The sequence below is a fragment of the Calidris pugnax genome, unplaced genomic scaffold, assembly GCF_001431845.1.
Source record: "Calidris pugnax isolate Ruff unplaced genomic scaffold, ASM143184v1 scaffold178, whole genome shotgun sequence".
In the NCBI taxonomy this organism is placed as follows: domain Eukaryota; kingdom Metazoa; phylum Chordata; class Aves; order Charadriiformes; family Scolopacidae; genus Calidris; species Calidris pugnax.
The window spans coordinates 364,928-390,932 of record NW_015090986.1 but is presented as its reverse complement, the minus strand read 5'-3'; the positions used below and the strand labels follow the sequence as shown (position 1 = coordinate 390,932).

The window sequence follows — 26,005 nt, the reverse complement described above, 5'->3', positions numbered from 1 at the left end:
GGTGGGGGGGGGGGGCTCACGTCTCCGGGCAGAAGAGCTTTGTCAGGAGGTTCAGGATCTTCTGCCGCAGGTCCCACTTGTCGCCGATCCTGCGCAGCTGCAGGGCGCACTCCGCCACCACCTCCCGCTCTGCGGGGGACGACAAGCCGTCAGACACACGCACCGCCGCCTGCCCGCACGCAATTACCTTCAGTTTTAATGACATCTTGGCAATACTGTTTTGGGGTTCGTCTTTTTTTTTCATTTTTTCCCCCCTTTTCTCAGTATTGCCCATCACCACCACCATCCCCGGTACCCTCCCGGCGTTCACCCGGGTGGCGCTGCCCCCGCTCCGGGTGCTGGAGCCGGGGAGGGCAGCGGTCGTTGGGGGAGAACCCCCCCCTTGCCCCGAGTGTGTGTGTGTGTGTCCCCACCTCACCCCGCTCCCTTCACACACACCCCCCCGTCCCCCGGTACCTGCTGGAGCGGCGGGGGGCGTCGCTTTCCGTACGGTCCGACCGGGTAACATCGCGACGCCGGGATGTGGATACAGGACCGCGGGGATGGGCACCGGGGGAGGCGAGACGTACGGTGGGGCGATGGGCACTCGACGGCGGCGGCGGCGGAGTGCTGGCCGAGGGGGGCGGAGCGCGGCAATAAGAAGAGCGGCGGCGCGGCGGGGCTTTCCCCGCGCCGTGACGTAGAAAACCGCGCGGGAATCCCATCCCCCGCCTCCTTTCCCCCTCCCCCCCACCCCCCCATACCCCTCCCGGCACCGGGCGGGCAGGTGGCGGCGTGCCGGAGCCCGCCCCGGGCAGTGCGGGACGGGCGGGACGGGCGGGATGCGGGCACAGCGCCTCCCCTGCGGGACGAGGAATGGCGGGACGGGGGTGTGCGGGAACGGGGGGAGATGGGGGATTGGGAGCGCTGGGGGGAGAAGAGGTGGAAGGATGGGGTGTGCTTAGAGAAGGGGAGATGGAGGTAGGTGTGGGGTGGGCTTCTGGTAGGGCAAGAGAGGTAGAAGGATAGGGTGCGCTCAGGGAAGAGGAGATGGAGGTGTGAGGTGGGCTTCTGGTAGGGCAAGAGAGGTGGAGGGATGGGGTGTGCTCAGGCAAGAGGAGATGGAGACGTGAGGTGGGCTTCTGGTAGGGCAAGAGAGGTGGAGGGATGGGCTTTGCATCTTCTAGTCAGAGAGGTCATTGTGCTAGGCAAGAAGACATGGGAGAGCGGGCTGTGCTTTTGTGGCAGTCCAGGAGAGAGGGATGGGGTTGCACTTGCACCAAGGAAGAAGAGGTGGAAGGATGGGGTGTTCTTGGCCAAGCAGAAGAAAGGGATGGGGTGTGCTTGTGTAAGGGCGAGAAGACATGGGGGGATGGCTGTGCTTTTTCTTAACCAGGAGATGCTCCTGACACAGTGCTGTGGTATTATTCAAGGGTGACCTTGGCTTCGAACAAGCTATAGGGAAACAAGCTGGCCCATTTCATGGGTCATTTTCGACTTAGCGGCTCCCTCCCATTGCTGGATCCTCCCCGTGGCCGCGCGGTGCCCGCTCGGCGTGTCGCTGGCTGACACGCACCAGGGCAGGTTACCCGCACTGGCTGTAACCTTAGATGATGATCTTTACAAGAAACAGGAGCAGGAATTATGAAGTCACCCTTGTGACTTCGCGATTGCTGGATGGTGTTGGGAGAGCTGCCAGTGATAGGTGAGTCACTCATTAGCCTCCTGGCCCTCAGAGAGTTGATATTACTCGGTGTGGAGGCACATAGGATGGTCTTTTTAGGGAGCAATAGAAAACACCTTGATTTAAAGAAAGCACTGATGGGTCAGACATAACAAAGAACTGATTTGTGGCTGGAAGCCAGTAAATGGCCACCTCTCCCATCACAACACACCTCCAAGCAGGAAAAGACCCCGCAGTGTAATGCAGACCCATAAGGGGCTGTTGAGAATCTCCTTTCTGTGGGATAGGAGCCTCTGAAGTCAAGTGTCTAGAAATGCTGGCGACTCTGTGAGTTCACCAGCTCAGCTCAGCAACACTTTCTCCTGCATATTTCCTGGAAGTGATGCCACACCTGAAAGATGGCTGGGATTTCTCTCCCTGTGTAGGGAACCTTAGCCCTGCTAGAGAGCACAGAGCAAGACACAGCAGTGTCGTGGGGCTGGCATGTGGGACAGGCAGTGGTGCCAGATGATGGAGAAGGCATTTCTCAGGGTGAGGTGTCCAAATGAAGGCTACAGCTGGATGAGGCTTTTCCACAGCTATTCCCAAGACAGTGCCTGGGTGCTGGCATCCTGCGCCCCACCCCACTGTGTGTTCTCCTGGGCTGTGACGTGTCAGAGCAGCTCAGCTTGGCCTCGGAGGAGCTTCTGATGTATTTGAGGAGGTATTGCCTTCAACCCTTGCTCTTCAGCATATGGCATAGCGGCTTATTTGCTTGACTCGATGTGTTTAGAGTTGCGTTTCAGCCGTGAACACCCTTGTTTGTAACCTAGCTGCGGTCAGGGAGAGCTGCCCTTTGGCCACATCACTCCTTTCACATCATAAACGGTTTCTTCAAAACAAGTCCGTTGGGTTTTCCATGGCGGGAAGGCCGGTAAACAGCTGAGGAGCGTGTCAGGCTGTGTGATGTGTCATCCCTCTTGGTGGAGATGCTGTGGTCGGCAGCACGTGGTGCTCAGAGTTGCGCCTCACGGCCGTAGCCTGACGGCTGCTCCATAAATCACAGCAGGCCCTCCAGGACACCAGTGCAGGGGGCTGGGGGGGCTTACTGAGACCTCCATGTGTCCCCAGTGCCCTCAGTGCTCCGCAGTGCCAAATGCAGGGAAAGTGCCCCTGAACTCTGGCCGCAGGGAAGAGGCACGCACCAGTCCCTTGCGCTGCTGGGCACACACGTGTTATTTTGCTCATTTATTTTGCCTGTTTAGGCAGAGCCAGGGATGAGCTGGGGCTTGTTCTTCTTCGTGAATTTGGGGACAGAACTAGTACTTGGGCGAGTTATTTAAATCTGGGGCCAAAACGAAATGAACCTCGACGCTGTCCTGCTTAGCAACACTTCCTCACCCAAAAGGGGGGACAATCTTTAAAGGCAACTTCTCCCTGTACCTCTGCAGCAGCACCGAAAGATGGGACCTTCTTCTGTGCGTGGGGGGGAGAGGAGATGCTTTCCCTGCCAGGGCAGCTCGGCACAAACCGGTCATGGGAATTAATTTATCTCCTTGATTTTGTTTTAAAATAGTATTAGGGGTAGTAAGAACAGTGTGGGGCTTTAGTGTACAGTGAAGAGTAATAGACAGACCCGCCTGTGACCCAGAGTATGTGAAGTGCCCACCCCTGCTGAGTGCCCCCCCACCACTGCAGCCAGAGCCCTGTGTGTGAGCGCAGGGGTGTAAGGCAGGACGCCCCACTGCTGAGAGGGGACCTGGCTTGTCACCACCTCGGGACCTGGACCACCACCCCGCAGGTTTTTACTGGTGTGTGACAGATTAGAGCCCGTTACGGCGGGAGCTGCACACGGCGATTGCACATGCTGCCAATTATAGGATTGCACAACAGGGGCAGAGCGAAAAGGAAAAAAAGCCCATTGTGGTTTCAAGGCACCAGCGAGCTCTGACTTTTTTTTGTTGTTTTGTTTCAGTTCCCTTAAATAAAGCAGTGTAGCTGCAGGAAGCACAGGCCTCTGGGAAGCTGCTCTACTAGAGCAGCCACAAAAGCTGTTTCTTGCCGTTGGCTCCACCAAGTAGGACCACGGGTCCCCAGGTGGGCACAGCCATGGCAGGGAGCAGAGCAGCACCCCAAGGAGCAGGAGTACCTCGGAGCACTCTTCCAGTTTATTTGTGTTTAAGATCATTTAAAGTTTAGCACAATTACACAGCTGAGAAGAGAGACTCATCTTGAGGTAACATGCCCCGAGCTTGGCTGGTGTCTGGGTGATGTGGTCTAACCAGGAACATGTTATTGAAAGCCAACACGTGACAGACTCCCAGTATGAATAGCACCAGCGGGCAGGCTTGCTGAAAGGAAATCGAATGTTGCAGAAACGAAATCAAGAGTAGGAGAGAAAGGAAACTGAGCTGTTTTATCTCTGAACTCAGATTTTTGTGCTGAATCAGCTTCAAGATGGTTCCACGGTAATCTCTTGGTTATTGGAGTTCGTCTTCTCATCTCCCCCAGGCTGCCTGGTGTTGACAGCCCCTGTGTTAGCTGAGAAGCTGTTTGTGTGTGTCTCTCTCTCTCCCTTTTCCCGTTTCTGCAGCCCGCAGGGTCGGCAGTTCCTGTTGATCCCCGCAGGTCCCGGCACCCCAGCAGGAAACGCGGCTCCATTGTCAGGAGCACAAACCAAAGGTCATTTCGGGAAAGCGCGGGAGGGTGCGGCCGCCCAGAGCGAGGGTGATGATGGCCTCGGCAGGCTTTTTTTGCTTCTTGTTTTTTTTTGCTTTTGTTTTTTTTTTTTTCCATTTCTTAAATCAGTCTCTAAACTCTCTTTTGTTTGCTCTCCTCTGGTGCCTTTCCTCCAGGAATCTCTCTCACCGTTGTAAGCAAAGCTTCATAAATCCTCAAGTGTCAAGCATTAATCTCAACCTCACTTTTCGAGGAAACAGCTTTGTTCTGTGTTAGCGATTTTCTGGTGGCAACTGCGGCAAAGCCTGGGCCTCCAGCAGCTGCTGCTGCTGCTGAGCTGACGATGCCTCCACTACGGTGAGGGAAGAGGTTAATGCAGATTTATACAGTTACGTGAGATATTGCAGCTAATTCGACTTTGAGTTGCTGATATGATCCAGCACCAGTCAGGAAAAGAAACTAAGGAGACCTGCCTGCCTGCTGCTCAGCTGTAACCCCCAATTGCATGGACTTTACCTGCTGTTTAAATATTACCTAATGGCCCTACCACTAATTCTTAGACACTCCCTAGTGCAATTCTCTCTCACCTGCTTCCTTTATAAGTTTAAACATATAATCTTCCCAGCAAAACTGCATGGCTTGTTCATATATTGCAGCATTCTGTCACTGGCAGAGAGGTGAACACCCAGCTTTTCCTCTGCCACCACCAGTGTGCCAAACAGGCTGCATGAACTAATTATTTCCAAAATGCTTCTGAAAGATGGCTCGTGTGTGTCCAATCTGGTGCCCATCAAAGCCAGGCTGGGCAAAGTGGTTTTCCTACTGACAGCAGTAATATTTGGTTGAGGATGGGGTTGGATAGCAGAGCCCCTCCTTGATACAGCTGGACTGTTAGAGGGTTTATTACAACTGTGTGCTCTTTGGTCAAGGAGTAGCTGGGAGGAAGCTAGTTGATAGAATTTTCCTCGTCTTAGGTTATTACACAGTCAATTCTAAATGAGCTGGGCCAGATTACCTGGTGAGCTGAATTTTCTGTGAAAGCAGAAAGCGAACACACTGAAGGTGGCTCCTCGTAAGGTCATTCCCAATTTAGCCTGTTGCCAAAAAGCTTTCTAAAGAGCTAAAAAAGAATATAAGATAGTGCAAATTTCACTATGTAATTAAGTGGGTTTTAGCACTCATGAAGGCGGCAATATCCTCAATAAAGGCCGATCTTTGCCACTGCTATCCAGATGAAGTAGGTATTAGTAAAGTAAATATTGGCCTTGATGACTGTTTATGAGGCTGGTGGAGTGTTTGCTGAAGAACTCTCCTCCGTGTGTGTAGGTGTCTTTGCAAACGCCAATCATACCATTAGCACAGCTGCGCCATCACTGCTGGGCTTTTAGAAGTCCTTCCTTGGATGGTGACTATGGTTATTTTCTATCTTGCTATCTTTGTTGAGAATTTGAATGTGCTCGCTCCATTTCTGGAATTCATCATTGCTTGCTGGTCTGCCAGATCTTTTTCAGGCGCTGGCTACCTCCTGTTTCCCCTGTTCCTTACGCCTCCTCTGCACTTTGTCAGAATTTTTGTGTATAGTCAATGCAGCAGATGTGGGATTGAAAAAAGAAAGGGAAATCCCATGTGTGAGACACTTGGCGCTTTCCTGGCATGCCTGTGCCTTGCAGCTGAGCCAGCAATCTGGTAACCCACGCAGGGCTCACTATCAGTCACTTGCTGTGAATCACTGAAGTCTGAGAAGACAATTAGGAAATCCGGAGGAGCTTTGCTGGCCGCTGGCATGGTGACCTGGGATACCTTGTCTGGCACCAAGCTGTTCCTCAGTGCTGCAGTGTCTCCCATCTACCCTTCCAATGCTCTTCACTTGGGACAGGAGCTATTTTGCACAGTTAGAAGTTTCTCAGACTATCCTGAACAATATTTTCTCTGATCTGGGTTTTGGAAGTGCCTTGTCTGAATAATCTCCAATTGGATAAAGAAGCACTTAATGACACTAAATCCCACAAAGCAGATTTCAAGTGGAAAAGGTTTTAACTGGAGAACTTAGGGCAAAAGGTGAACAGAATTAAGAGCAGAAGGTGGGAGTGAGCCAAGGTGGAAGGCAGTCAAAAGGTGAACAGAATTAAGAGCAGAAGGTAGGCAGCGAGCCAAGGTGGAAGGCAGCATCTTTTGTGAAATCTTCTGCTTTGAAATTTTTAGGGCTTAACTGTTTCATTCACTGTAACGGTAACACCTCTCCATCTGGAAAAGGCAGATGGTATTTGCAATGTTGTGAGAAAGTATAGGATCTCCTCTATAATTTGAATCATGGAATCATAGAATGCTTTGCATTCAAAGAGACCTTTAAAGTCATGTGGTCCAACCTAGTATAGGATCTCCTCTATAATTTGAATCATGGAATCATAGAATGCTTTGCATTCAAAGAGACCTTTAAAGTCACCTAGTCCAACCTCCTGCAATGAGCAGAGACATCTTCAACTAGATCAGGTTGCTCAGAGCCCCATCTAACCTGACCTCGAATGTTTCCAGAGGTGGGGCATCTACCACCTCTCTGGGCAACTGGTGCCAGTGTTTCACCACCTTCATCATACAAAAATTCTTCCTTATATCTAGTCTGAAATATTCCCTCTATTAGCTTAAAAGCATTACCCCTTGTCCTATTGCCATGGGACCTGCTAAAAAAAGTCTGTCCCCATCTTTCTTATAAGATCCCTTTAAGTACTGAAAGGCTGCAATAAGGTGTCCCCACAGCCTTCTCCTCTCCAGGCTGAACAATGTTTCCAGGGGTGGGGCATCTACCACCTCTCTGGGCAATCGGTGCCAGTGTTTTGTGGGGCATCTACCACCTCTCTGGGCAACTGGTGCCAGTGTTTCACCACCTTCATCATACAAAAATTCTTCCTTATATAAATTCTTCCTTATAGCTAGTCTGAAATATTTCCTCTATTAGCTTAAAAGCATTACCTCTCGTACTATCTCCTTATATCTAGTCTGAAATATTCCCTCTATTAGCTTAAAAGCATTACCCCTTGTCCTATTGCCATGGGACCTGCTAAAAAAAGTCTGTCCCCATCTTTCTTATAAGATCCCTTTAAGTACTAAAAGGCTACAGTAAGGTGTCCCCACAGCCTTCTCCTCTCCAGGCTGAACAACCCCAACTCTCTTGGCCTGTCCTCAGAGCAGAGGTGTTGCAGCCCCCTCATAATTTTTGTGGCCCTTCTCTGGACCTGCTCCAACAGGCCCATGTTCTTCTTGTGCTGAGGGGTCCAGAGCTGGAGTCAGTACTCCAGGTGGGGTCTCAACAGAGTGGAGCAGAGGGGCAGAATCAGCTCCCTCAACCTGCTGGCCATGCTGTTTTTGATGCAGCCCAGGAGACAATACCTGCTGGCCATGCTGCTTTTGATGCATGGAGGAGAGCTGGATGCAGCACTCCAGGTGGGGTCTCAACGGAGTGGAGCAGAGGGGCAGAATCAGCTCCCTCTACCTGCTGGCCATGCTGCTTTTGATGCATGGAGGAGACAGTTGGCTTTCTGAGCTGCCAGTGCACATTGTCAGGTCATGTTGAGTTTTTCAGTGCACATTGTCAGCTCATGTTGAGTTTTTCATCCACCAGTACCTGCAAGTCCTTCTGATCAGGGCTGCTCTCAATCCCTTCATCCACGTGCACATTGTCAGGTCATGTTGAGTTTTTCATCCACCAGTACCCGCAAGTCCTTGGTCTGGGTAGGGCTGCTCTCAATCCCTTCATCTCCAGCCTGTATTGATACCAGGGATTGCCCCAGCCCAGATGCAGGATGTTGCACTTGGCTGTGTTGAACTTCATGACTGATACCAGGGATTGCCCCAGCCCAGATGCACAACGTTGCACTTGGCCGTGTTGAACTTCATGACATTCACATGTCATGTGAATGACACATGCTCACTTCTCAAGTCTGTCTGCGTCCCTCAGGATGGCATCGTGTTCCTCAGGTGTGTCAACCGCACCCGGTCCCTCAGGTGTGTCAACCACACCCCTCAGCTTGGTGTCGTCTGCCAACTTGCTGAGGGTACACTCAATCCCACCGTCTATGTCATTGATGAAGATATTAATTAGTACTGGTCCCAGTGCGAACTCCTGAGTGACACTGCTCCTCACTGATCTCCATCTGGACATTGAATTGTCAGTGATTTGTAGGAATAAGAGATTAGATTGCAGTTCTTGGGCCATTTCTTTTCTATAACAAGGAAAAGATTTGTAGGAATAAGAGATTAGATTGCAGATCTCGGGCCATTTCTTTGCTATAACAAGGAAAATAGAATCATAGAATCACAGAATGGTTTGGGTTGGAAGGGACCTTAAAGATCATTGAGTTCCAACTCCCCTGCCATGGGCAGGGACACCTCCCACTAGACCAAAGCCCCATCCAGCCTGGCCTTGAACACTTCCAGGGATGGGGCATCCACAGCTTCTCTGGGGAACCTGTTCCCATGTCTCACCACCCTCACAGGAAAGAATTTCTTTCTAGTATCTAATCTAAATCTCCCCTCTTCCAGTTTAAAACTGTTACCCCTTGTCCTGTCAACACAAATAATGAGAATCTGATTTGGGTTTCATTTCAAAAGACATGTTTAGGAAAAAAAGGCACAAAAGTATGAGACTATATTGAGTGTAGATGAACACAGCCCAAGACCTCGTAAACTGGCAGAAGTATGGGAGCAGCTGTGCCCTTACACACACACTGCCAAGATACACCTATTTTGGGGTGCTCTGGTGAGTACGGCAGTCTCCAGCTACCAGAGCATCACCAGGGGAGGCCGGCCCATTTCCATTTCTGGATCTGCAATGCTGTATCGTGGCAGTGTGAAATCTGCTATATTGCCTTAATTTTCTACACAAGCATCCTTCGGCAGGTTGTGTTGGCTGAGAAGTGAGGCAGCCTGAAATCACATCTTGCTAAAAGCTGGCAGGACAGCCACAGACTGTGAAGCCAGAGAGACCTCTTGACTCATCACTAGACCGATAGTGGAGCTGGTAAGAGAGGGCTGACAACATCCCATGTCATGAGCTACTTTCACTTTAAAGCTTTGCTTCTGACTGCGCTGAAATGAGTTCATTTCCTTTTCGGTTTTATTTTTCATCACAGAAACACACGGGGAGGGAGGAGTGTGCAACTTTTGCTGCTTGTTCTAAATGGGAGAGAAAACGAAAAGCCTCCTTGGAGATGGAAAGTCCCCTACAGCTGCTCTGCAGATTTGCTGCATGCCTAGAGAGGCACGAAGGGCTGCAAGAAGAAATGTGTTGGTAACAATAACCTTGCATGGAAACGGAAGGAGGTTTGTCCCTTCCTGCCAACAGGTGCTCCCGGTGCTTTCCCTATAGGCATGAGCAGCTCATAGAGAAGAGGAGGACGTGCTGGGATTGGTGAGACAGTCATGGGCAGGCAGGAGTGCTGTCCTCGCTGAGCACTTGACTTCTACCATGCTGACTTGAGGGCTGGATATGTCCACCTCTTCGCTTCTGGGAAGCCCTTCTATGGGGAGCAGATCCATGTGGCACCACCAACCCACAGCTGTAATCCCCTCCTTTTGCTAAATGAATGCCACGTTCGAGACTGCCTCATGTCCAGGTGACATCAGGGAGAGCAAAACCAGAACAGAGCTGGATACATTCAATGTTCACTCTGGCTCCAAACACGGGGACAAGCTTCTCCCACACACCTACAGTCATGTGCTGCATCCTCTGCCCTGCAGGCACACTTTTGGTCATGGCTGTGCTGCTGTGGGGTGTTGTGGGGTTTACTGGTGGGAGAGAGAAAACAGCTGGGGTGACCTTTGGCATTAAGCATACAAACAAACAAGCCAGAAATAAGAAGTCTCCCTTCGAGGGTTAGGACACCGTGTTCTTCCTCACCAGAGATTTCTCTGCAGATGCACTGGTTAACTCCAAGGGGTATAAAGGAGAAGTAAATAGGGGAAACAGGAAAAAGAGGGTTGCACTTGACAACAACAAAGTATTTTTTGCACTTTACAACCTGTTTCCATTCTCTGGCCGCTCTGTGCGGCCACCCAAAGGGAAGGTGCCGATGTCATCTGCTCCCTGCCTCCCTCCCAGGTCTGAGTGCTGTGTGCATGCCCTGTGCCCCTTGGCAGGGTTGGCACTATCCCCTCCAGCTTCACATGTGCAGGAGAGGAGCAGAGAAGCACAGATGCATGTGGGGAGGAAGCAGAGGGGGGGTCACGGTCAGGAAGCATGTGGGCTGCGTCCCACAACCAGGTGTGGGAGTTGACTTTGTGTGGCAGCATCTTGGGTTGCATCATGCTTTGTGGTCATGATGACATCCTCCCTCCCTATTTCATCATCCTGTCATGGGCAATGAGGTTTAGCTGGTGTGGGGGAGGGCACATGGGCTGTGAATCTGGAAGGAGCTTTCAATCTTCAAAGACACAAGAAGTTGGGTTTTTTTTGCTGTTGTTGTTTTTTTGGGGTGGGTTGTTTTCTTGTTTGTTTGTTTGTTTGTTCTTTAACACAAGGCAATTAGTTGTCAGGTGGTGGCAGGAGCCTGTCAAGGGATGGGTGGTGTGACCAGGCTGTGTCTGTGGTTATGGGAGAACACGGTGGAAAGCAGGGAGAGGAGAGGGGAATGTTGTGCTGAGGAGGTGACAGAGGGCCTCTGAAAGGGCGGGGAAGGGGTAAGTGGTAGAGGAGCCTCCCTGGACAGCAACCAACCGCTGCCCACCTCCCTGCAGCTCTGGAGGATGCTGGGAACAGTTTTGCAACACGGAGTCAACTGAACCCTTTGCTGATAAGGTGTCATGGGTACTTTCCATGTCTGGACCCCAGTGCTGCTGGCAGGAATGTCAGAGGGATGTGCCCTGAAGGTGCCTACTGAGTGCTCAGAGGAACTGGCAGTGTGCCCTGACGAGCCAATGCCCTAGAAGGTGCACCAGAGAGTAGGTGCATGGTGGGATGTCCCACACCAGGAGGGCTGTAGGGTCCCACTGAGTATGGTATGGAGGAGGAGAAACCTAGTAACCCCTTCTGTGGGGCACCTGGAACAGGCTGCCCCACAAGCCCACACTCACTCCTGCAGGGATGCCTCAATGACTGGTGGTCTGTACTCCACAGGTGGTGTTCACCTCCTGCTGGGAGGAGAATGGCTGGCTGGCTCTTATGCTGTAGGCATCCTTGCTTCCCCTGTTGTTGCCGGGGTGTCCCTTGTGAACCCATGAGATGTGATCCTCATCTCCATGGCATGCGTCTCCCTCAGGTGGCCCTGGTGGCTCTATGGGATGAAATCCCCACTCTCTGGGTTGTCCCTTATGATCCTGTGGCATATGACCAGCTCAGGTGATGCTGGTAACCCCATGGGCTATGGTCACTGGGGTGACCTTGATGACCCTGTGAGAGGTGACTTACCCATCCAGGGTTGTCCCTGGTGGCTATGGGTGCCGGAACATGCCTGGGCTGGGAAGAGGCAAGCAACATGGGGCTGCTGCCCTCAAAGCCCCATGCTTTCCCTTGCAGTTCTCCAGTTTCTCTGGAGATGTGGTGTTGCCATCACCATGTTCTACTCCTTAAGCTGGTGATGAAGGTCCCACGTCCCATCAGTCAGGTTGGAAAGTGATGCAGGGGTGCAGACTGTGGGACCAGTTGGCTTCAGGGCTGTTGGTGTAATCATTGCACCCTTGAGCTTTACATTTCTGTTGCCCAGCAGAAGTCACATCAGGCCGAAGTCACCTTACATCTAAAGTTAAATGGTGGCATCTGGCATTTGGCAAATGGTAGCAATGGTGACTTCTGGTCTCCAGTCCAGGAGTTCACAGACTCACAGAATTCCACATTTGGCCAGTAAATCTGGCAGTGATTGTGTCAAGTCTAAAAACCCAGAAGGCTCGGACAAGAGAAGCCCACAGATGTTTGGATGCTTAGTTCAAGTAAATAATGTGAGCTTTCAGTTTTGGCTCAGGGGTGAATCACTATGAAAACCACCTTCTTTTGTGGTATCTCAGCAGTTGCCAAAAAGCAGAAAATGACGGCACCCACAAAAACAACAAGTAAAAAATCTTGTCAGGCTTTTAAAAACCTCAGTTAAAAAATTCTTGGTACTGTACATGGGAAAACAGAATCACGAGGACAGCCAGTCAATGACCCGTTGGACCTGCAGTTCTGGGAAACCTCCAAGGAATGAGGAAGAATCTCCAGAATCCCTGTTTATGAATTTGTCCCCCAACAACAAAGCTTGCACAATAAACAAGGTGCTGAATCTAGTATTGGCAACTGATAATCATTGTATCTATCCATGATATTTTTTGCAATGCCTATTTCTGATTTATTTGTTTCCCTGTCCCCAGATTTCCCTTTTTAAACTTCTTTTTATTTTTTATTGTGATGCTTCTGGGTTTGTCTCTTCCTTCTAGGTGATGTTCTACCAACCAACCACATGCTTACATTAAAGAAAAACATTAGAATTTAAGCAGACCTGGTAAGAAGTGACTATACGCTTTTTCCTTTTAATTTTTTTTGTTGTTGTAATCTAGTTATCCTAGGTTGTAAGATATTTGAGGTGAGGGTTGTTGCATCATGATACTGAATTGGCATTACTATTAACTTTATTAATCACGCTATTAATTTACATCGATCATTTATAATACAATGGTTGGAAATGTGACGTGTACATGTTATTACAGCAATTGCCAGAATAATACATTTCGCCTGATACTTATGAGAGGTTAAAGATCACATTCTTTCAGAGATACCTAAGCAAAGTGACCTGTAAGTCAAAAAACTGTCACAGCCTGCCTTCTAACACCGAAGCAACAGCGTTACTGCTCTTTTGATAGTATATTTGGTAGATTCATTACTAGAGAAAGATTGGAAATATCCTTAACTGTGACTTCCCATATTTATTCTTATGTGACTATCTATTTTTTTCAGTTACTTTTAATATCCTCCCAACAGAGCAGGATCTTACAAGTAGAACATGACCTTACAAATCCAACAAGCACTAAACCCAGCTTCTGCGTGCATGGGAAAAAAAAATGCAAGTTGAGAAACCAAGCAGTTGGCAGCCAGGAAATGGAGCCTGTTCTGTGACCTCTCATGATAATAAGAGGGTTTGGTGGTTACAGACTTCTCCCAGGAGCAGAACATGGTGTGTTGTTTATAGAGCAAAGAGAAGGAACTTGTAAGAGCTGCAGTTACGGTACATATAGATATTTTCTACCTGCTATTTCTTTTCCTCTATTTACTTCTCTACACACACAGGAGTTTGTTGCTAAGGCACAGTGCAGAACAGAGCTTTTTGGAGGGAGCACTCAAGGCAGCCTTCTGCTGAAGTGGTGTTGTGCGCTCAACCATGAAGAGAGAGATTTTCTCATGCTTGTTCTCTTAATAGCTAAGGTCATTCTAGCTGGATGCATCTGGCTGCTCTTCCATCCCCCCCCAAAAACCGACATGTGGCAAATGTGATGGAGGAAAATTCTCAATGTGAGTCGAGGACTACTTGGCAAGAATGTTCTTGGAGTGGAGGATCAAAGCTACCGTGTTCTCTGGGACAGTGGGATCAGTACCTTCTCTTGTGGTTGTAGAGCGTTTGGACCCACGCTGTGTGTAGGAGGGAGAATCAACGTAGCAACACTGAGCATTGCCAGGAAGGGGCAGCTCAGGCACGTGCCTGTGATGATGGCTAGGGGACACCTGAGAAAGAAGATGCTTGGACTTCTGAAAACAGGACAAGCATGAAGTCATCTTTCCCTTCTTTTACTCTACCAATTTCTGGCAACCTAGAAGAATAAGGACTCCTGATTCCAAAGATACATTTGAAGGGTACCTATTAAATATAATTAACTATATTTAATTGTACAAGAGTAAGTTTTCTTCTGAACTTTTGACTTGGGCACTATTCTGTGGTTAAATTCTACACAGGAGTTACCAACCTGCAGGCTGGTTATCATAGCTCTAGATCATGATCTAATCGTTTTTCTGCTAGCTCTGCCAGTATGACTCATTCTTTATTTGGGTGATTTGCAAGACGCGTGAGCTAGATAACCGCACTAACTGTCAGAAATCCAGGAATGATGAGACGCATTCACAGAAGTAAATGTAGGGCAAGCCTATTGTGTCTCTAAGGATGTCTGCTTAGCCTTTTTAATTTATGCCTATCGGCATAGCAAATCAGCTGATGGGTGAGTCTGTTTAAGAACAAAACTGAGAAAAATCTGTATGCAAAAGAGGAAGCAGTGATCAAAACTTGTCTATGCAATTATGGGCTATACACATCTTGTATTTACTGAAGCAGAGGAAATGGAAGAACTTTAAACTTCATGTTTAAAATGTGCTTCTGCCAGTAGCCAGCACGATTAAAATCTATCTACCTTCACACCTCTTTGATTTGGCCTTAATTGATGTTTCCACAGCTCAGTAATCGCTGGTAAAGAGAAGAGGATAAGAGGCCTCTCTACAATCCATTTTTATAGTGTTTCTCTGATTGTTTATCTGATAATTATCAGGAATTCTTGGTCCTAGGTATAGATTAGCTCAGGATATTGCAGCTGTTGACAATGTTAGGGATGGGGAGAAGAGCTCCTTTTAAAAGGATAAACTTTGAAGTTTTAGAGAGGTGACAATTTTTACTTATTTCCAAATGATGAAGCATAGAGATGAACAGGACCATGAGGCAAGCTACACTCAACGAAGACCATTGAACTATGTTCTCAAAGAGACTAAAAATGCAAAAGCTGGGAAAATAAAGGGAAAAGACAAAAAAAACCCCACAGACCTCCAAGGACCCTTTATGGGAATAAATATATTTCCCCCTCTCCCTCCTACAGACACTAGACAATAGTCACTTCTTGTTATGCAGGGTCAGATGCTCTGCTCATGATTAAATTGCTAGATAGTGTGCTGGAAGGTGACTTCATTTAATGCCGATCCTTTCCATGCTCCATTGTGTAATGGAGTTTTAGCCTAACCACAGCCTCCCAGTGGAAATCCCCAGCAGGTAATTTTTCTCTTTCCTTTATTCCTTTGACATTTATTGTACAAAGCTATATGGAAGTTCTTGCTGTTTTTCAAGCCATTGGTGCAGAGAACAAAGATTGAAGGAGAGACCACCCAAGGAATGATCAGATAATTAACCGCCCTCCTTCCCTACATCCTTTTCTGTGGCCCTCAGAGCTGGGCACTGAGCCAGGCTCATGGCACTGGGACAAGCATGTGTGAACAGGGGAAGGGATACACCATCTTCTTTTCTGTTGCCTCAATTTAACAAATGAAATCACCTGGTTTCATACTTGCAGCAATTAAACACGATCCCATCCATTAATACTGGTGTACCCTCAAAGAGCTGCCCCAGTGGGTTGCTGGCTGACCCCAGCAGCACAATCAGAGACATGCCCCTCTTGCAACATCTCCTCTTCCTTTGCCGTTGGCTTGGTTTGCAGAGCCCTCAACCCCCCGTCCTGATTTCTGTGGTGATGGGTATTTGAGGATGCTCTAAGAGGTGCTGCCCCTCTTCTGTGTCTGTGTGGGGGCATGCCCAGAGGAGTGGGGTGCTAACCACTGCCACTTGCTCAGGGGAGAGGATATCCCCTCTGCAGTGCCATGTCGGGTTTCACAGGAAAGTGAAACAATCACAGGAACTCTCAGTGGTGCCTGACCCTCTCTCGCAGTTTCATGAGCTCCCAATCAACAGACTTCACTACAGGACCTGTTTGATTTCTTCTGTTCTTCTTTATTCCTGACCTTCTTTCTTCATTTTCTCTTTTTCTTTCTTTTTTTCTTTCACTTTTTTTCTTATTTATCTTCTTTTTTTTTGGAAGAAGACATATCACCTTATTAAACCTCAGCCTTTTGCATTGTAGGGCTGCTCAGATATCTGCAAAAAATGTTTGTACTGTGCCCCAGGATAAGGAAACCTGCACATGACAGCTCTTGGCAGAATTTCATTTAATTACTCACTGAGGTGGCCTGAAAAGCCTGATATTCAGGTTTGCTCAAAGAGAACCTGAAATGACAGACGGCCCGTGTATTACCCTCTGTTTGAAAAGGTGCCCTCATGATGGTAGACACCTTGTTCAACAGTTTGATTCATGGCAGTAAAGGTGCTGCCAAAGTAAAGAGCACTTCAAAAACTGCTTTGAAATACCCTGTTTTGTCCTCTGCATGGTAAAATGAATGTTGTCAATTTAATTCCTTGTATTAGCAAGGCCATAATAATGTTCAGTCATGCTTACATGAAAGGGTTTATTTAAAAAAAGAGGAACGAACAAGAGACAGAACAGCTCGATTTTCAGAGGAAGATGCCCAGAATTTACAGACTGTGGCTATGCAACAAGTTTCCAAACACAGCCTTCCTTTAGACACCTTCATACAGTCTCCAAATGGAAGAAGGAATATAATGAGAGATTTAGATTAGATACTAGAAAGAAATTCTTTACTGTGGGCATGCTGAGGCACTGGAACAGGTTGCCCAGAGAAGCTGTGGATGCCCCATCCCTGGAGGTGTTCAAGGCCAGGCTGGATGGGGCTTTGAGCAACCTGCTGTAGTGGGAGGTGTCCCTGCCCATGGCAGAGGCATTGGAACTCAAGGATCTTAAAGGTCCCTTCCAACTCTAACCATTCTAGGATTCTATGAAAGTGCCTTTTATTTAAGTGTGGTCCTCCAAAACACTTTCCAGCTCTCAAACAATATGGAGAAGAGCTGCTGAGGACATTCTTCAGTTCAGCCCTGAAAAACCTGTGATTATGCCATGCTGCACCTCCAGTGCTCTGCTTCCCATCTAGATGTGCTGTGGACTTGGGGGAAAAAGATGCAATGGAAGAAGGGGCCAGTGTGGGGGCAGTGGAAGTTTTAAAGTTTTCAGAGTCTTTGAAGCTGCTTTGGGATGAGGGAGGAAAAGACAGAGAGTGAAAAGGAAAGTGCAGGGGATGGTAAAAGATAAAAGTATGACATTTCCATGTGCTTGGGACAAGTGGCCATGGAAGGAGTAATAGGAACCTCAAAACCTGGATGCTCTCTTACTGTCTTGCAGCTTATAAGGCAAAACCTGCAGGAGATGCACAGAGCTCAGTGCAGGAAGCTGTTACCAAAGCTTTTCCCAGGGTAATTTCCTAGAAAACAGCTCTCTGGTGTTCTGGGATTGGAAACACAGTGCTCTTCTGCAGAGAGGAAAACAAACGGAAACCAAAGCCTAAGCATTCAGAAAATCCTGTGAAAATGAAGACTTTGCAGGAGATAATTCAAGGGAAGACTGTGAAACCTTCTAGAAAATGAGTATTGCATCATTTCAACAGAGGGTTAATACATTGGTCTGCTTGAGTGGGCACGTCACCACCACCCAGAAGTCACCCCACAGTGACTCATCTGCCAAAGCAGCCCTCAGCCCACTAAAATTCCCATCCATTATCTAGCTTTGCACAGGTCATGTATCCAGTCAGCCTTGTTTTACAGACCAAACCCTGTGTTCCTGATTCAAAAACCACAAAAAAGCACAATCTTTCAAGTCTGGGAGAAAATAAATATCGAAATTCTTGAACTCTGTGATAAGCCTTTCAGACATCACTTGCTTGCTGAAAGGCTTAATCCTGAAAAAGTCCCTGCTTCAAAGCACACTGAGATCAGTCAACCTGTTTTTGTCACGCTTCTGTAACTACATATATTGAAAGGTCCCCAAAGCCCAGTGCACTAATTTTTTCTATTTATAATTCTGTGAAAAACCTCAGACCTCACCTTGAAGTTTTCTTGTTGCCAGTGTCTTTTTGATTTAAATGTGGTTGTTGATGTCTGAGTTTTTGTTCACCCTGGCTGATTGTGGTGATAAAGCTATTTTCTCTGGCCAACTACAGTAACAGGATCCTCTGGGTGAAGTGGGCTGAGCAGTTCCTTTCCACCATTATTATGTGGTGTAATCAAAGATCAGTACTGCCTGATTAAGAAGACCTTCCTCCGTGTGGCTGAGGTGTGTGATCTATCTGGAGTTTATCTGACTGAACGAGGTGCTGAAAAGGAGCACTTGCATTTTCCTGGGTTTGACAAAGTCCCTCTTATCTCACTTTACCATTGCTGACTGGTCGAAGGAGCGATGATCACCTGAAGGTGAGATCCCATTTTCCTGCCTCAGGATCCATGATTTCACTTAGTGGCAGCAATGAGGGGAAGTAGTGCTCTAGAAGAAGGGTCCTATGAGCCAGTTATGAGAATGCATCAGGTTCCTTCAGAAACTTAGCACATTTCTGGGAGTCTGGGCAACATGACTTGAGGGGTCAGATCCCACCCTGGAAAACTGAGTTCCAGTGTGACTCACACACAGGTCACCCATGCAAAGAAATATGTCCCAATAGATAATTTGATATTACGTGTTTGAAATTCACACTGTAGCTTAAATTCCTCCAGTTTGAAGGCAGGCACAATACGGTGCTATTGGACGGGCGACCAAAAATTCCTATCAGCTGTTTGCAAACAGCTGCAAGTTATCTCTGCAAGAGAAGAAAGCAGCAACAACATGCCCTAATTATTTGGAGTTGAAAAACTGATTTTAGAATAGAATGATGTGTTTAGGAATAGTTTTTGGCCAGATAAGCTGGTTAAGTTCTATCAAAATGTTATTTTCTGGCTGCTCCTCACGTCTCCAGCCTGCAGTCCCAGGCGTGTCGGGGCAGGGTTGGGAGCATCCCAGCCTGTGTGAGGTTTGCAGGTCCCTCTCTGGAGACTGGTACAGATGGCACAGGTGGCTCACGGCTAATGGGGCTTCATGGAAGAGAGGGTTCACTTTATTCAGGTTGTCTTTAGTAACAAAAATAATTTCAATTATTTGGGAATACTAAATGAAATTTTCACTTCTGTTGCCGTATCTTTGTAGAGGAGCAGGAGACAGATGTGGGGGCTGTGTCTGTTTTGTGTGAAAGCAAAGCTGCTGCAAGTTCTGCTTCAATGTCATGAAGGCGTCTGAATGGAAATTTTGATGTGTGGTTGTAGTTTGCAGCTTGCTCGGTTAGGGATGAATTTTCTGACTTCACTGGAGTGCTGGATAGGAAGGATGGTGGATGCAAAATGGCAGGGAGAAGTTTCCATAGCTGTGCTGCTCAAGGCAGTGCATTGTGGTTTTAGGCTAGGGACCAAGAGGAAGAACATCCATGGCACGTGTGCATTGGCAGGGTCCACATGACAGCCAAGCCCCCGTCTCTGGGCCAGCCACCCACGTGCAGCAGACAGACGGGTGCAGCTCCCCTGGCATTTGCACAGCCGGCTGCAGCTCTGCTGCTAGTATTGATTTATTTTCACATCTGGGCTTCATGCCACCTGCGGACCTCGTGGGAAACCAGTGAGAAGTTCTTTGGTGTGTGGGTGTCCATTAGCACATGTGTGCTTTTCTCTTGGGGACCTCTGGGCTTGGGAGCAGGGAGCAGCAGGGGCTGCTCTGCTCGCTCTCATGTCCCTCTGGAGGAGGCTACCACCTCATCAGCCAAACTGGCAAGAGGAAACTCATGTCTGGCTGGAGCTCCAGCACCTCAAAACTAAGTGCAATCTTTCACACTAAAACATTTTGATGGCAACTGATGCAAGCCTTTAAACTGTCCCTGGAGAAGCACAGGTTTCCTTCAGCTTCTTCTTGGCATTGGTTAGGCCCCACCTTGAGTACTGCATCCAGTTTTGGGCCCCTTACTACAGAAAAGACATTGAGGTCCTGGAGTGGGTCCAGAGAAGGGCAACGAAGCTGGTGAGGGGTCTGGAGAACAAGTCTTATGAGGAGAGGCTGAGGGAGCTGAGGTTGTTCAGCCTGGAGAAAAAGGAGGCTGAGGGGAGACCTTATCACTCTCTACGACTACCTGAAAGAAGGTTGTATGATAATTCGTCATCTTTAGGACAAGAGGAAATGGCCTCAAGTTGTGCCAGGGGAGGTTGAGATTGGGTATTAGGAAAAACTTTTACCCTGAAAGGGTTATTAAGCATTGGAATGGGCTACTCAGGGAAGGGGTTGAGGCACCATCCCTGGAGGTATTTAAAAGATGAGTAGACATAGTGCTTAGTGACATGGTTTAGTAAGGGTCTTTATCAGAGTTAGGTCAATGGTTGGACTAGATGATCTGAAACATCCCTTCCAACCTAGAAATTCTATAATTCTATGATTTTCCTGTGGGGTGGAAGTTCCCTGTATGGGGGAAAAAGTGGAAAATTAATAAAAGCTATCAAACAATTTATGAAATTAATAAAATATCTTACACTTGGCGACAACGAGCCATGCCAGATTTTGGTTCTCAGGTCTGTTGGCCTAGTGTTGGACTGTGCAGGAAGTAGGTGTTCGCCATCCTGCTCCAGAGGTTTGTGCAATGCAGAAGTGGCACATTTGCCAGACAGGAAGCCATCCCTGGCTGATTTCACTCCGATCCCAGCAGCCATGGACTAAATTATCCCTGCAGAAGAAGTTTATCTTTCAGTGCAGTCTGGTTTTCTGTGTAGCAGGTGGAAGAGGTAAGAAATTGTTCAGCAGAAGGGCCTATGGGTAAACTGTCTGTATTGTATCTCCAGAAGTACAGGGGGAAGGTACCAAAAGGGTTTGCTGAGACGTAACATGGTTGAGGATATGTAGAGGTGGAAAGGACAGGATTGTGGGAGAAGAGTCCTTATTTCAGAGTGCCAAACCCTGAAGAACTGGACTTTGATCAAAATCTGGACCTGCCTGTCCAGGTCTTTAGTTCAGTCAGAAACGGCCAGGCACCAAACTGATCCTGAGCATTCCCATTCAGCCTGGAGAAATTTCTGGTCAAACCCATCATTTCTGCACATGCCATGGCTTCCTCTCCCAGATGCCATCCATTTCCACAGGAAAGCAATGATATCTCTGCCTTTCTAAGTAAAATGTCTTTTTGCTACTTTCATTAACCTTTAGTAAAGAAAGTAAGAGACAAAAATGACACCTACTGGACATATCTGGGTAACTTCTCTAGAGATGTCTAAAAATATAGGTCTTTTACAGCATCTTTTTACTACAAAGACTGGGCTATTTTGGACTCTTGAGAGTTTAAGTACTTCTGGCCTCTAACAGGATTGTTGTTATATTTATAGCAAAGTGAGTTCAAACTCAAGATGTCTACAGACAAGACTAAGATTTCTCAGGAAATAATTGCACAATCTCTGTGATTCAGTTCCCTTGCCCATAAATTGTGGAAGTCCTGGGTTGTTTTTCCTTGCTACATTTGACTGCATTGTCTAGTCCTTGAATGGTATTTTCGAGCTGATTAAATGAATTAAAGAATGATTAAAAGTCTTTATTGTTTAAAAATCCTTATTGCACTGTTACGGCACCCATTTTTAAAAAGGTAGAAATGAGGACTCTGGGACCTACTGACCTGTCAGACTCACCTCTGTGCCTGCGAAAATTATGGAACAGGTCCTCCTGGAAGCTATGCTAAGACACATGGAGGACCAGGAGGTGATTCGAGACAGCCACTGTGGCTTCATCATGGGCAAGTCTTACCTGACCAACCAAATGGCCTTCTATGGTGGAATGATTTCATCAGTGAACAAGGGAAGAGCTACTGGTGTCATCTGTCTGGACTTCTGTAAGGCCTTTGACATGGTCCTCCACAATATCCTCCTCTCTAAATTGAAGAGACGGATGGGCTATTTGGTGTGTAAGGAGTTGGCTGGATGATCACATCCAGAGAGTAGTGCTCAATGGCTCAATGTCCAGATGGAGACTGGTGACAGGGGGTCCATGTTGGGACTAGTACTGTTTACTATCTTCTTCAATGACATAGACGGTAAATCTGGCAGTGATTGTGTCAAGTCTAAAAACCCAGAAGGCTCGGACAAGAGAAGCCCACAGATGTTTGGATGCTTAGTTCAAGTAAATAATGTGAGCTTTCAGTTTTGGCTCAGGGGTGAATCACTATGAAAACCACCTTCTTTTGTGGTATCTCAGCAGTTGCCAAAAAGCAGAAAATGACGGCACCCACAAAAACAACAAGTAAAAAATCTTGTCAGGCTTTTAAAAACCTCAGTTAAAAAATTCTTGGTACTGTACATGGGAAAACAGAATCACGAGGACAGCCAGTCAATGACCCGTTGGACCTGCAGTTCTGGGAAACCTCCAAGGAATGAGGAAGAATCTCCAGAATCCCTGTTTATGAATTTGTCCCCCAACAATAAACAAGGTGCTGAATCTAGTATTGGCAACTGATAATCATTGTATCTATCCATGATATTTTTTGCAATGCCTATTTCTGATTTATTTGTTTCCCTGTCCCCAGATTTCCCTTTTTAAACTTCTTTTTATTTTTTATTGTGATGCTTCTGGGTTTGTCTCTTCCTTCTAGGTGATGTTCTACCAACCAACCACATGCTTACATTAAAGAAAAACATTAGAATTTAAGCAGACCTGGTAAGAAGTGACTATACGCTTTTTCCTTTTAATTTTTTTTGTTGTTGTAATCTAGTTATCCTAGGTTGTAAGATATTTGAGGTGAGGGTTGTTGCATCATGATACTGAATTGGCATTACTATTAACTTTATTAATCACGCTATTAATTTACATCGATCATTTATAATACAATGGTTGGAAATGTGACGTGTACATGTTATTACAGCAATTGCCAGAATAATACATTTCGCCTGATACTTATGAGAGGTTAAAGATCACATTCTTTCAGAGATACCTAAGCAAAGTGACCTGTAAGTCAAAAAACTGTCACAGCCTGCCTTCTAACACCGAAGCAACAGCGTTACTGCTCTTTTGATAGTATATTTGGTAGATTCATTACTAGAGAAAGATTGGAAATATCCTTAACTGTGACTTCCCATATTTATTCTTATGTGACTATCTATTTTTTTCAGTTACTTTTAATATCCTCCCAACAGAGCAGGATCTTACAAGTAGAACATGACCTTACAAATCCAACAAGCACTAAACCCAGCTTCTGCGTGCATGGGAAAAAAAAATGCAAGTTGAGAAACCAAGCAGTTGGCAGCCAGGAAATGGAGCCTGTTCTGTGACCTCTCATGATAATAAGAGGGTTTGGTGGTTACAGACTTCTCCCAGGAGCAGAACATGGTGTGTTGTTTATAGAGCAAAGAGAAGGAACTTGTAAGAGCTGCAGTTACGGTACATATAGATATTTTCTACCTGCTATTTCTTTTCCTCTATTTACTTCTCTACACACACAGGAGTTTGTTGCTAAGGCACAGTGCAGAACAGAGCTTTTTGGAGGGAGCACTCAAGGCAGCCTTCTGCTGAAGTGGTGTTGTGCGCTCAACCATGAAGAGAGAGATTTTCTCATGCTTGTTCTCTTAATAGCTAAGGTCATTCTAGCTGGATGCATCTGGCTGCTCTTCCATCCCCCCCCAAAAACCGACATGTGGCAAATGTGATGGAGGAAAATTCTCAATGTGAGTCGAGGACTACTTGGCAAGAATGTTCTTGGAGTGGAGGATCAAAGCTACCGTGTTCTCTGGGACAGTGGGATCAGTACCTTCTCTTGTGGTTGTAGAGCGTTTGGACCCACGCTGTGTGTAGGAGGGAGAATCAACGTAGCAACACTGAGCATTGCCAGGAAGGGGCAGCTCAGGCACGTGCCTGTGATGATGGCTAGGGGACACCTGAGAAAGAAGATGCTTGGACTTCTGAAAACAGGACAAGCATGAAGTCATCTTTCCCTTCTTTTACTCTACCAATTTCTGGCAACCTAGAAGAATAAGGACTCCTGATTCCAAAGATACATTTGAAGGGTACCTATTAAATATAATTAACTATATTTAATTGTACAAGAGTAAGTTTTCTTCTGAACTTTTGACTTGGGCACTATTCTGTGGTTAAATTCTACACAGGAGTTACCAACCTGCAGGCTGGTTATCATAGCTCTAGATCATGATCTAATCGTTTTTCTGCTAGCTCTGCCAGTATGACTCATTCTTTATTTGGGTGATTTGCAAGACGCGTGAGCTAGATAACCGCACTAACTGTCAGAAATCCAGGAATGATGAGACGCATTCACAGAAGTAAATGTAGGGCAAGCCTATTGTGTCTCTAAGGATGTCTGCTTAGCCTTTTTAATTTATGCCTATCGGCATAGCAAATCAGCTGATGGGTGAGTCTGTTTAAGAACAAAACTGAGAAAAATCTGTATGCAAAAGAGGAAGCAGTGATCAAAACTTGTCTATGCAATTATGGGCTATACACATCTTGTATTTACTGAAGCAGAGGAAATGGAAGAACTTTAAACTTCATGTTTAAAATGTGCTTCTGCCAGTAGCCAGCACGATTAAAATCTATCTACCTTCACACCTCTTTGATTTGGCCTTAATTGATGTTTCCACAGCTCAGTAATCGCTGGTAAAGAGAAGAGGATAAGAGGCCTCTCTACAATCCATTTTTATAGTGTTTCTCTGATTGTTTATCTGATAATTATCAGGAATTCTTGGTCCTAGGTATAGATTAGCTCAGGATATTGCAGCTGTTGACAATGTTAGGGATGGGGAGAAGAGCTCCTTTTAAAAGGATAAACTTTGAAGTTTTAGAGAGGTGACAATTTTTACTTATTTCCAAATGATGAAGCATAGAGATGAACAGGACCATGAGGCAAGCTACACTCAACGAAGACCATTGAACTATGTTCTCAAAGAGACTAAAAATGCAAAAGCTGGGAAAATAAAGGGAAAAGACAAAAAAAACCCCACAGACCTCCAAGGACCCTTTATGGGAATAAATATATTTCCCCCTCTCCCTCCTACAGACACTAGACAATAGTCACTTCTTGTTATGCAGGGTCAGATGCTCTGCTCATGATTAAATTGCTAGATAGTGTGCTGGAAGGTGACTTCATTTAATGCCGATCCTTTCCATGCTCCATTGTGTAATGGAGTTTTAGCCTAACCACAGCCTCCCAGTGGAAATCCCCAGCAGGTAATTTTTCTCTTTCCTTTATTCCTTTGACATTTATTGTACAAAGCTATATGGAAGTTCTTGCTGTTTTTCAAGCCATTGGTGCAGAGAACAAAGATTGAAGGAGAGACCACCCAAGGAATGATCAGATAATTAACCGCCCTCCTTCCCTACATCCTTTTCTGTGGCCCTCAGAGCTGGGCACTGAGCCAGGCTCATGGCACTGGGACAAGCATGTGTGAACAGGGGAAGGGATACACCATCTTCTTTTCTGTTGCCTCAATTTAACAAATGAAATCACCTGGTTTCATACTTGCAGCAATTAAACACGATCCCATCCATTAATACTGGTGTACCCTCAAAGAGCTGCCCCAGTGGGTTGCTGGCTGACCCCAGCAGCACAATCAGAGACATGCCCCTCTTGCAACATCTCCTCTTCCTTTGCCGTTGGCTTGGTTTGCAGAGCCCTCAACCCCCCGTCCTGATTTCTGTGGTGATGGGTATTTGAGGATGCTCTAAGAGGTGCTGCCCCTCTTCTGTGTCTGTGTGGGGGCATGCCCAGAGGAGTGGGGTGCTAACCACTGCCACTTGCTCAGGGGAGAGGATATCCCCTCTGCAGTGCCATGTCGGGTTTCACAGGAAAGTGAAACAATCACAGGAACTCTCAGTGGTGCCTGACCCTCTCTCGCAGTTTCATGAGCTCCCAATCAACAGACTTCACTACAGGACCTGTTTGATTTCTTCTGTTCTTCTTTATTCCTGACCTTCTTTCTTCATTTTCTCTTTTTCTTTCTTTTTTTCTTTCACTTTTTTTCTTATTTATCT

General features: G+C 46.9%; 2 protein-coding genes across 2 annotated transcripts in view; one reads left to right on the top strand and one right to left on the bottom strand.

Moving 5' to 3' along the window:
- On the bottom strand, positions 1 to 637 carry LOC106894907 (phorbol-12-myristate-13-acetate-induced protein 1-like). Its single transcript, XM_014953903.1, has 2 exons — positions 457 to 637; positions 1 to 129 (listed from the first exon to the last, which is right to left on the bottom strand). Exons 1-2 carry the CDS (start codon positions 506 to 508, stop codon positions 17 to 19), a joined length of 165 nt encoding a protein of 54 aa, XP_014809389.1. The 5' UTR covers positions 509 to 637; the 3' UTR covers positions 1 to 16.
- LOC106894883 (collagen and calcium-binding EGF domain-containing protein 1-like) overlaps positions 521 to 26,005 on the top strand; it is a 182,315-nt gene continuing 156,830 nt past the window's right edge. Inside the window, exons 1-2 of the mRNA XM_014953874.1 lie at positions 521 to 934; positions 21,692 to 21,931. Of these exons, the coding sequence (XP_014809360.1) occupies positions 521 to 934; positions 21,692 to 21,931 (654 nt within the window). The remainder of the gene's footprint in view (positions 935 to 21,691; positions 21,932 to 26,005) is intronic.